At 48.9% G+C, this 12107-nt stretch overlaps 1 protein-coding gene across 1 annotated transcript; it reads right to left on the bottom strand.

The window, feature by feature from the left end:
• Nucleotides 1-2650: 2650 nt before the first annotated feature.
• KCNA5 (potassium voltage-gated channel subfamily A member 5) lies at nt 2651-5573 on the bottom strand. Its single transcript, XM_522330.6, has one exon. The coding sequence runs from the start codon at nt 5252-5254 to the stop codon at nt 3446-3448; it is 1809 nt and encodes a 602-aa protein (XP_522330.3). The 5' UTR covers nt 5255-5573; the 3' UTR covers nt 2651-3445.
• Between the last annotated feature and the right edge of the window lie 6534 nt (nt 5574-12107).

Here is a 12107-nt window from a genome sequence, read left to right as displayed (position 1 = left end):
ACCCCCTACAAGGTACATGGACACACATTATCTTGCATGACTTGCTTTTGCTTTATACCTGTGAGACTTCAGCTATATGAAGGAAGGAATCACATCCTAAGATTTTTTCCAGTATGTCCTTCCACACGCGGGAGAGTGCTGGGCCCAGAGTAGCTGCTGAGTAGATCTGTGCCACTGAGGTCAAACAAGAGAAGAACGCTTGTTCCTCACCCAGGGTCAATATCCACTGTGCACAAATCTGCCACTTCTGGAGAGGACTTGAAGAAAGGTGTCCCTGCACCAAGAGAATCACTCTGTGTCATGCTAAGCCTGGGAGTGCTTTCATCATTCACGCGAAAATAACACAAATCCCAACTCTCTGGAAAAACTCCGCCAGGGCTCCTTGTCTGTTTCATTCTCTCACCTAGGGGACGTCCCCAGCAGGGCAAGATGAGGAACTGAGACTTTTAAAGCATGTGAATTTTTTTTTTTTCCTGAACCTGTAATTATCTAAGGTTTAGCAAGCATTTAGGCAGGAGAAGAAAAAAAGTAGGCAGTAAAAAAGAAGGAGCCAGATGTTTTGCTGTCCTTATACCCAACTGCAACCTGCTTTCTGGGCCTTGGTTGCCAAAGCTGGTAGATTATAAACTCAGGAGTGGTTTCCTCCCATGGGAACCAAGAAGAAACATCTGGATAAAAGGCTTGGCAGAGGCTCCTTGATTTAATCTCCTCAGGAAGGTAAAGGCTATGGAAATCAATAACAGCAGAGAGGCTGGGGAGGGTGGGAGGGGACAGGAAAGGGCTCTTGACCTCAGGTAGCCTGGGGGAAGAGTCTTGACTCTCAGAGCCCTTCCCTGCTAATTACATCAAAAGGCAAAGCAGGTTGGCTGGAGTGCAATAGTGGAGCCTGTTTCCAGAATCACAGAAACAGGTGCACGGAGAATATGGCGAGACGGAAATACTCTGAACTGCCTAGTGGGTGCCCCCCCAACCAGCGCTCCAGGACAGATCTCACACATCACTGGTCCCCAGGACTGAAGGCTACAACAGGGAACTGAGATGCTGGACTCCAGGGTTCCCTCTGGAATCACTCTGGTCCCTTTTGGAAACCCACTTCACAATATCCTCCCCCCCAAAAAAAATTACAGGGAGCCTCACTCTCTCACTCCCTCCTCTCTATCCTTGAGGATTTCTATAAGATTATGCCCGTTTACCGGACATTTTAAAGATGCAGTCCGTTCTAATTGAACCAACATCTTGTCAGGCACCTGGACACATGGAAGCCTGGACATGGAAGCCTGGGGGGCTTCTCTCTCGGTATTTGCTTGAGCCTAAAGGAATAAACCTTCAGGTCAAAGGTGGTGACATCGCTTGTTTTTAAGGAAAGCTGGAGCCCTAGGGGTGATTTCCACGTCCCAATCACTAGGTGTGTGCTAAACTGCAAACATTAGCTTTAAAGGCAGAGAGGGCTTGGAGGTGAGACCGTGTACAGTTGAGCTCTGGCAAGATGCCCTGCTTTTAGGCAGATTGTAAATTATAAATAAATAAAGTGTCTCTGTTCTTCTTCCTTTGCCTTAGCATGCAATGAAAATCAACAGAGCCCTGTCTGCACAATCCTTCTGTTTCCTCCTCAGATTTGGTGTTAAAAGCTTCTGGCTAGAAATGACTTTGGGCACTCGCAGACCCCGGCTTTCCTTACCGTGCCGGCCATTTTATTTAAACCCACAATTCCCAGGCATTGACTTATAGATCTCCTCTCACCCACAGGGAGACCTGGCCACACCCTGAGAACTAGCCGTGAAGCCCACTGTTGTCCTGGGGGAGGTGTGATTCCAGCCCACCAGCCCACCTTGGTGAGGATGTAAAACAGCCCCAGCTTTGGATCATTCAGCAGAAAAAGCAACAGCAGGAATCCGTGGGGCTCCGGATTCCTATCAGCAGATAGCTAATCCCAGAGAGAAATGCTAGCTAGTGTTATGCCAACTGCAATGTTTTGCCGCAGCCTTCCAGTGACAAGGGAACAAGGAGATTTGTTCTGAGTTTAGGGATTACTTGGGGGCAAGGCCACAATCTGCAGAAAACAGCTCTTAATGTGAACAAGCAAATCCTTCCATTTGGCCTCTCACTGTTGCTGTTGCCATAAAGACATTACGTGCTCCTCTGCCATGCCAAGAGGGCAGTGAACAACTGGTGCAGGTCCCTCTGTGACTCGCACACTGGGGCTGCCAGGACTGCTTCATGTCTGTGAGAATCAGGCTTGCTTTTCTCAGAGCGGCTAAGAGCCACCCTGAGGAGGGCTGAAAACCTGCAAACAAAGGAATGAAAGCCAGTGCCGGGAGACCCAACAAGACTGGCAGGGGTCTGATCCCCTTTTTCCTTTAAGTGCCCTCCCTACTCCAGGCTGACCATAAGGGCTGATACTACTGCTTCAGAGAGCATCTCACAGGGGCGTCCGTGCCATAAACAGCCTGGACAAAATTCACCCACCATTGTCTATGAGGCACCAAGGGGTGCACTGAAAAGACGTCGCCAAGCAAATCATGAGCTTTTCAGATTTCCTCTAACCCCAGTCAATGCGTTTGCTCTGATGTCAAAACCAGAAACAGCCAGTGACAGACTATTTTTAAAAATTTCAGAAAATGTATCAGCTGCAGAAAAACTAACACTTGCCTCAACAAGGTAACCTTTTATTTCCTGGGATAAAAATAAAGACAATAAATTATCAGAAGTATTCCTCCAATATCATTAAAATGCTTTTTTGAAGAAAGTTACAAGAATTGTTTAAGGCGCACAGAAAAAGTCAGATTTGCCTTTCTTCAAGAACATTCTCTGCCCTAGACACAAAGCACCAATACCACATCCCAGAAAAGACAGAGGCTTGGAGACACAGGAAACAGAACAGCCCATACCAAGATCTCTGACTCTAATATAAGTAACACAGAAAAACATCAGGACAACTCTTTCTTCCATAAATACAACATGTATCTTGAAAATATACCCAAAATATCTCTATCTGAACTACAGTACAAAAAGCCACTTACCAGGCATAAAAATAATATTTTCCCCTATACACAAATACAATCATATGTAAAGCAAATTTGGAACACATGGATGGAGGAGTTACATAATCTCTTGGGATCTGGGCTATTTAGAGTCATTTTTGTTTGGGTTATCCCTCTGCTGGGTATAGGAGACTGGCTACAAATACATCCATCTCACAGCGCTCACCATTTCCACAGCTCCTGCGTCATGGAATGTGGTACTTTTTAAAAATAGGCGACCCTTGGGTGTCATGGAAAGAATAGAGAAAATGGGGGGATCGAGGGAGGGAGGAAAGGAGTGAAAGGAGAGGGGTAGACTGAGGTTACAGTGTGACTTCAAATACTCTGCGGTATAATGTAGATATCCATGTTCAGCAAGCCTCCCATTCCCTACTCCACTGCCACCAGTCTGCCTGAATCTCCTTTCACAAATCTGTTTCCCGGCTGGTGTCCAGGCAGAGGGCATAAAGGGACCTCCGCAAGTCCACGTTGCTCTTGGCCTTGACGTTACACTTCTCTAGGGGGCAGCTGCCCCTTCGGGCACTGTCTGCATTCTCCAGGGTCCCCCCAGCCTTGCAGAAGGATCCCCTGCTCCCGCTGACCTTCCGCTGGACTCCTCTGTCCAGCCCCGGCCCCTGGCTCTGAGTGCCCTGCTCTTCCTTAAGGACTGCCGGCTCCTCGTGATCCGTTTCCCGGTGGTAGAAGTAGTTGAAGTTGGAGACGATGACGGGCACAGGCAGGGCAATGGTGAGGACCCCGGCGATGGCACACAGCGAGCCCACGATCTTGCCCCCAACAGTGATGGGCCTCATGTCCCCGTAGCCCACAGTGGTCATGGTGACCACTGCCCACCAGAAGGCGTCAGGGATGCTAGAGAAATGGGTGCCCTGGTTGTCAGCCTCTGCGAAGTAGACGGCACTGGAGAAGAGGATGACCCCGATGAAGAGGAAGAAGATGAGCAGCCCCAGCTCCCTCATGGAGGCCTGCAAGGTCTTGCCCAGGATCTGCAGCCCCTTGGAGTGGCGGGAGAGCTTGAAGATGCGGAACACCCGGACCAGGCGGATGACTCGGAGGATGGCCAGGGACATGGCCTGCTGCCCATTCTGGCCGCCTCCTCCGCCCCCTGGCTGCTGCTCTGCCAGTTCAGTGCCCAGGGTGATGAAGTAGGGGAAGATGGCCACCACATCGATGATGTTCATGATGTTCCGGGAGAACCCTGCCTTGCTGGGGCAGGCGAAGAAGCGCACGAGCAGCTCGAAGGTGAACCAGATGACGCACGTGGTCTCCACGATGAAGAAGGGGTCGGCCAGGGTCCTGGGCAGGAGCGGTGCCACCGTAGGGCCAGAGGGCGGCGCCATGACCCCGCTGCCGTTGGCCCCAGGGGCGGGCGCGGGAGGCTGGTGAGGCGCCGGAGGGTGGCGGAGCAGCTCACGTTCATCCCTGAACTCAGGCAGGGTCTCCAAGCAGAAGGTGATGATGGAGATGAGGATAACCAAGACCGAGACGATGGCGATGGCCCGCGCGGACCCAGAGCTCTCCGGATACTCGAAGATAAGCCACACCTGGCGCTGGAACTCGTTGCGGGGCAGGGGCTTCTCCTCTTCTTTAATGAAGCCCTCATCCTCGCGGAAGCGCTCCATGGCCTCGTCCCCCAGCTGGTAGAAGCGTATCTCGTCCGCGAACACGTCCAGGGAGACGTTGACCGGCCTCCGCAGGCGGCCCCCGGACTGATAGTAGTAGAGGATACCGTCGAAGCTGGGCCGGTTGCGGTCGAAGAAGTACTCGTTCCTCAGGGGGTCGAAGTAGCGCAGGCGCTTGGCGGGGTCCCCCAGGAGTGTGTTGGGGAACTGCGCCAGGGTGCCCAGCTGCGTCTCAAAGCGCAGCCCTGAGATGTTGATGTGGACGCGCTGGTGGTGCAGGGACGCCGTGCCCAGAGCCTGGTCCTCCTCCGTGCCCAGGCCGGGATCGCCTTCTTCCTCCTCGTCCTCGGGAGGCGGCCGTCGAGGCCGTGGCAGCTCCTTTGGCAGCGGAGGCAAGGGCCGCACTCCCGAGTCCGCGTCTCTCTGCGCGCCGCGCCCCTTTGGCGCCGGCTCCTTGGGCCCATCGCTGAGCCCAGCCGTCGGGGGACACTGGAGCTCTCCCCCTGTGGCCTGGCCGCAGCCTGCCCGGGCCTCATCGCCTCCTCTGACGGTCATGGCACCGCCGTTCTCCAGGGGCACCAGGGCGATCTCCATGGCGCGGGAGCAGAGGGCATGCTGCGCCCCAGCTGACCGGCTCCCGCGCCCCCTACTCACGCTCCGCGGGCGCCTGGCGTCAGGCTCCGCTCCAGCGGTCGGCCGGCCCCTCTCTGGGGAGAGCTGGGGTTGCTGGCGCGATCCCCTCGCTTGGCCCTGACGTCAAGAAGCCGCTGCCCTGCTCTCTGCCTCTCTCTCTTCTGGCAGCCCGTTACCAAGCAGCCGAAAAGCCTCCTTCCAGCAGATGCAACCTTCAGCCGCCCCTCTCTGGCTGCGCCGCGCTTGGCCTCCACCCTCGGCGCCTCCCCCGCCTTCCCCCTCCTCTCCCCCTCCTCCCGCTTCCCCTCCCGGGTCTCGTGGCAGCGAGTGTCTCCCCGGAGGGCGCAGCTGGGGCCCCTAGCAAGGGAAAGGAGGGGCTGAGAAGGGTGCAGCCCAGCGGAGGGGGGGAAGGAGTGGGGAGGATGGAGGAACAGGTTGTACCGACAGCGCTGAAATTCCCAGGGCAACCAGATGAGAATAGCTCTGGATTTCAGTTCACCTGGGAACCCGCTGGAAACCGAGTGGACTCCAGGAGGAACGAAGTGCCTTGGGCTAAAGGGACGAGGCTTTGAGCTGAGTCGGAGTATGAGAGACAGAGACGGGAGACACCAGTCCTTTTTATTTTGGAGAAATAACGGTATTTCTTTGGGAAGGATTACAGAAGGGAGGGGGGCCACGTAGTTACGGACCTTGAAATACATGTATCAATGGAGAAGCATCTCTCTTCCTGTCTTCCTACAGATCCACAAAAATGTACAAGGGGGTTGGAACCCTGCAGGATTCCCATGCCCTAGCCTGTTTCCAGTACAGACCCGGTGGCAGCCCAGGCAAGCAGCCTAGTCAGGAGATGAGCTGTCTGGTCTCAACCCAGCAGAACCCCTCCACCCGCTCCAACGAATCCCATTTGCAAAAACCACAGCAGGGAAGGGGAGAAGCGATTTTTACAATCCTGGTGAGGGCTAATCCTGCCTGGTGAATCTTGGACCTAGCAACTGCATCTAGGTCCATGAAGGAGACTGAGGGTGGAGGTGGCTTATGAGAGGGAGCCAGGGAGGTTGTCCAATCTCCAAGGCTGGAGCATTCCCAAGAATGGAATAATAACAACCAATACTTACTTGGCTCTCATTATGCACCAGCCCACTCTCAGCACTTTACAAATATTGTCTCTGTGTATTCCTACAGCAACCTATTTTGTAAGTACTATTATCATCGCCATTCTATAAATGAAGAAACTGAGGCACAGAGAGATGGACAGACTCACCCAGGCTTATGCAGGTAGAAACTGATGATGCTGGAACTCAAACTCAAACAATCAGAGTTTGGCCCTTGTCCCCTATATTTCACTCCTCTATAGAAATGCATAATCCCTTTTCCTGATACAAGCACTCCCTCACTCCAACATCTGGCCTGAGAACTTTAGTTCCCTGCTGCAGGAGGCAGGATGATGGCTGATATAACATATTAATCTTTCTAGGTTGGGACATTAGGAAATCTTCCCCTGCCCTGTCTCGACCCCTGCAGGGTTTTAGCAGGCATTGGTAACCAAGAGAAATCTGTTTCAAGGTGTGTGTCTGGAACTGCCAGACACAGTCTCCAGAAGTTTCTTGGTTTTAAATTATCATAAAGTGGCTGTGTTTTTGAATGTCTGTTTTCATTGTCTATTTTTGTTTCTGCATATTGTTTCAGATTTATATGCGTGAAGTTAGGACCTCTTGTCAATGAATGTCTCTATCCAAAGGGTGTGATTTGGAAACTTGGTCCTGGGTGCCCAAGTGTATGTTGCAATAGCAGCACATAGACACACAAACTTGGGTCAAGGTTTGAGAAGTATGTGTGCATATGGCTTTTTAAGAGTTTATATGTGAAGGTGGATGTGAATTTGGTGTGCATAAGTATTTTCATTCTGTGTGACTGTGCATATTGTTGGCTGTCTTTGCAGACGTGCATGAGTGAGGAAGGGTATGAATATGAAAATCAGTATGTGAAGGCATCACTGGTTAACCACAGGGCCTTGCATTCCCTTTCCCCATATCTGTGCCATCCCTGCTTCATCTCCAGTGGGCTTTCATTCTTCTCTGGCTCTGAGGTTGCCAGTCAGGATCAGGTATTTTTCCTGGGGAGCCTGGGACTTACTGAGCTTGCAGACAGTGAGGTCAGAGACCCATGACAGTCTTGTCTACTGATTCATGCATCTTGCAAATACAAGGATGCTATATTGGTTCACCTGGGTTCTCCTCGGGCTCCCCAGAGGAAAGAATTCTCTGGAGCTTGTCTTTCAGGGGCTTTCTGGGAGATTGTTCCCTGAAGAAGGAGAGTACAACATAAACAGTCCAGGAAAAGCACGAAACCCAGGCCTCCTTCAATGTGGTATTTCCTTAGATCTGTTTCCCATGCGTTTGCCAATTCTTATAGGTTTCTGGCAAAATCACCTTCAGATGTCACATGTGGTAGCCATGGAGGTATACTGCTCAAATCTCCCTTAAAGAAAGAATTTGCTTTTCAACTGCCAGAGTGCAGTGAACTGACAGGCTCCAGCTGTTGGCACTGCCTCAGCTTTAGTGCAGGGGCCACACTCCTTTGGGGTAGCCCTCTGAGCACAGCAGGGTTACAAAGACCTGGCCATTTCTACTCAGTGCAGATTTCCACTAACGGCAATCTTTGCTCTGCATTTCCCCAGCAGATTGGCCAAGACTTCGAAAGATCTACATTGCACTCTGAGACTCTGTCCAACCCCTCTGCCTCCCCTCCTTCCTTTCACAAGTGCCAGATCAGCATCATAATCTGAATGCTTTCCCTAATGAATTCTTCTTCCTATCACTTTTAACTTTCTTTATTATCTCCCAGTAAACCTCTTACACTCCTAACTTGATCTCTGTCTTCTTCCCAGAGCACACATTATATAACTGAAAGCTGCCTTCTTTACTATCTAATCCTACGAGGTTAACTCTTTTATAGCAGTGCTTAATGTGCACCATTGCCTGAGGATCTTGTTAACATGCAGACTCTGAACCAGGGTAGGGCTTAGAGTGCATTTCACACAGCGCCCAGGTGATACTGATGCACCTGTCTAGAGATCACATTCCCATAAGAATAGATTTTTATCTCTATGAATGTATGCATGTATGTATCTAGCTATCTAGCTATCGCATCTGCGAATGGTATCTACCACACTATATCTATCTATCCATCAATCTATCTATCTATTTACCTACCTACCTTTCTAGCTAGCTACTCTCTAGTTACCTATTTATCTATTTATAAATGATAGGTAGGTAGATGAGAGAGAGGGAGAGAGCTAACAGAGAGAGAGAGATATTTTGAACTCAAGGAACATTTTTTATTGATCTTTGATTTTCTTTGCAACACCAAACATGGTGCCACGTCCATATTATGCATTTCACTAAATATGTACTGAACGCAATTGACCTAGGGGAAGGAAATTCAGCTGTTGGAACAGCGAGGGAGGGGAAACCTGGGGATAGGAACTGAAAGGTGGTTTCTGAGATTAGCTAAGTATGCAAAGTGGTTGTAGAGATGGGACCTAACCATCTGAAGACTTATAACCATTTGTTCGGGTTATATACCACAGCATTATCACAGACCACTTCAACTTTGTGGGCGAAAAGCAACAATTTCATATTTTGGACTGTATAGTTTAATTTCTTGTGTTTGAGACCTGAGGTGACTATAGCTCTGTTTATTATATGAGTAACACAAAACAAGGAGACCTGCTGGATTTTCATCTAGTTCAGGGAAAATCTTTCCCCATTGGACAGCATTTAAAGGGACGGAGGGAGGCAGAAAATATGCCACTAGTCTTTCTGTCAGACATTGATTTTACTCCTCTGTGGTGCAGGGAGTTCATAGATGCAGGAAGCCCAATGTGAGGACAGGATCCTAGCAGTGGCCTTGTCTGACACACCCTGCCAGCCAGGTAAAGATACTAGCCAGTCTGTCTGTCCAAGTCTCGGGGCTCAGGATCCCTCTGCTCCTTTCTTTCAAGAGGAAGAGAGGTTGCTGCTGAAAGGACCACATCTGTAAAGCATCCCTAGCCAGCTCTGGCAGGGCTCCACCAGCAAACCCAGGCACGGCCCAGAGAGCTTGAGTAAGAGAAGTGCGCTCGGAGCTGCTTTTCCAGCTTCTTTTTTATTCCTCTGGTAAACCAGTTATTCCAACTTACCCCCATTACACCTGTGTCTGACTTCCCCAAGTTTTCTCTCCATTAAAAAAGAAAATTGAGCAAAACCAGCATTGTATCTTCTCCACAAGGGAGGCTGTCAGCCCCAGATTAGAGAAAACTTGTTTTCTCCAACCTCCCCACCATTCCTTGGCCAGCATCTTTCATCATCTAAAGCATTTAAAGGGACAGAGGGAGGCAAAAATTATGCCACTAGTCTTTCTGTCAGACATTGATTTTCCTCCTTTGTGGTGCAGGGGGTTCATAGATACAGGAAGCATCTATGTGTTACTCATATAATAAACAGAGCTATAGTCACCTCAGGTCTCAACATGGAGGCATTGGAAGTGGGAAACAAGGGCTCAGGACTTCTTAGGCTGGACCAGCAAGAGCCAAAGAGAAGACAGCTTGGTCAAAATAAACCATACTAAGGCACCTTTCTTTAAAAATAAATAAATACATACATAAATAAATAAGAACTTGATTAACAGGTCCTTGGTAGACTGGGTCTTACTGCCAAATATCACAGAGTCTGTAATTCCATGGTACATCACTATTCCATAATGCATGGCAAAGATGGATTGTCGAGCAATAATTGGTAATAGTGTATTAATCAGCAAAAGAGTGAAGCTGTCTCTCACCTAATTCTCTATCCTGGATGCATTCGCCTCATAGATCTGCAGAAAAAAAAACCCAAAAAAACAAAAACACTTTAATGAAGGGGGCAGCTGTTCTTCCCTTCCCTCCCCTTCCCTTCTCACTGGCCCCTTAATCCAACACCTTGGGAAGGAAGCCCTGGAAGTGACCTTCCTTTCCTGTTTGACGGGAGTGACAAAGATGGAGTAAAACAAAACACAAAAACAAAACATGCATGCCTGTGCTGGGGGCAGGTGGCTGGTCACTTGCCTGTTAAGAGATGGAAGCAGGAGGGGGGGGCAGGAAGGAGGCGGAGGGTTGGGGGACAGCAGGAGATTATGCTTAAACTGACCCAGATCCTGACAGAGACCTCCAAGGGCTACTAGGATTTCCTGTTTAGAAAGATTAATATGAGAGCCCATTCACACAAATCAAGGCTCCCATCTGGAGCTTGATTTCTTCTTTTCCTCTCTCCCTCTCTAGGTATAATCCAGGAATAAATTCATTAATGGATTCATTAAATCCAGTGCATTTTCAAAGACCAGACATAGAAAATAAAGCATCCTAAACACACAGGGGCTGGGGGTTCAAGGGACAGCTTGCCCTGTGAGTGCTGCTCTTCTCTCTCTCCTTTCCTTCCCTTCCCTCCTCCACGGGCAGGCTGGTGGGTTACAGGTGCATTGTCACCCTCTCTCAGACTCTCTTTTTCTCTTGTCCATCTTTTCCTCCCTCAGACATCTCAAAGGTTTCTACTCCCATAACATGAAAACCTAACTGTGAAATTATGAACCAATGGCTTCATTTGTAGTTTAGGGCTAGACATTGTTTGAATTGTTTTCTGTGTCCTCAAGAACAACTGCAACTCTTATTTTCTAACTCTCTGCTTAGGTGCCCAGACCAAGGAAGGCATTCATTAACTACTTTTGAATATAAAGTATATTCAACTGAATATATGTCTTTTCTGGCTAGATTATTGTCCACATTGTATAAAGATATGTTTATGAATTTAACTTATGTATCAAGACATAGTTTTAAAGTACTTTATTTTAAAAGTGCTAAGCAAATGTAAGACAATTTTATTATTATGTAAGCAACATCCCTTCTAAGGCGGGAAAAATCAAGTGGTTGCGACACAATTCCCGCAGTCCAGGCAGACAAAGATGTGCGTAATATGAGCCTTTGCACCCATTTTTCCCAATGTCCTATCAAAATAAGTTCTCTTTATTTCGATTTGGCAAAAAGTTGGTTTAGTCACGGAATGGGATTAAGGCTCCACCACGGTTTGGATGTAACCGGACCTGGGGGCTGGGATGGAATGGCTTCCAGAGGCCTGCTACTCAAAATGCAGTCCGTGGACCAGCAGTATCAAGGTCACCTATAAATGTATCAGAAATGCAACTTCCTAATCCCATCCCCAGACCTATTGAATTAGAACATCTGGAGACTGGGCCCAGGAATTTGTTTCCACAAGTTCTCTGGGTGATTTTGATGCCTGTCAAAGTTTTAGAACACTGCCCTACAGGGCTGATTCTTTTACTGGGTGCCATGGTGCATAAGGAGTTCTGGGGCTGGGAGAAAAATTCTCTTAGATAAGAGCTTGGGATCTGGACTGGGGTAGACCTAGCCAGAGTTCCAGCAATATGCCTTACTCATGTGACACTCAGCATCTCTACGACTCAGTTTCTCTATCTGTAAATTAGACACTACTAGTACCCACCTCTTGCAGTTGCTCTAAGTATTAAAGCTCTGGTGGAATATATGTACTCAATTATTATACTTGGTATTGTTAATGCTAGTTAATCTGTGAAATTTAACAGCTGACAAGTACATGCATAGTCCCCAAATTATCTGCATTAATTGTCTACAGTGACCACTGGGGTAGTTAGTGGCCTCTATCTTTGTTCACCCAATGATGTGGCCATGATCTTCTAGCTTAGTGGAAAGTGAGGCAAACTGTTTCCTTGGGTCTTAGCCTCAGCATGGCAGATACCCTAAGTAGTC

Source organism: Pan troglodytes, chromosome 10 (assembly GCF_028858775.2).
Source record: "Pan troglodytes isolate AG18354 chromosome 10, NHGRI_mPanTro3-v2.0_pri, whole genome shotgun sequence".
Lineage (NCBI taxonomy): Eukaryota > Metazoa > Chordata > Mammalia > Primates > Hominidae > Pan > Pan troglodytes.
The sequence above is the reverse complement of the archived record's forward strand: the minus strand, read 5'-3'. Positions and strand labels throughout refer to the sequence as shown.

Coding starts and splice junctions, on each gene's coding strand:
- KCNA5 (XM_522330.6), bottom strand. CDS start 5,254: ATGGAGATCGCCCTGGTGCCCCTGGAGAACGGCGGTGCCATGACCGTC.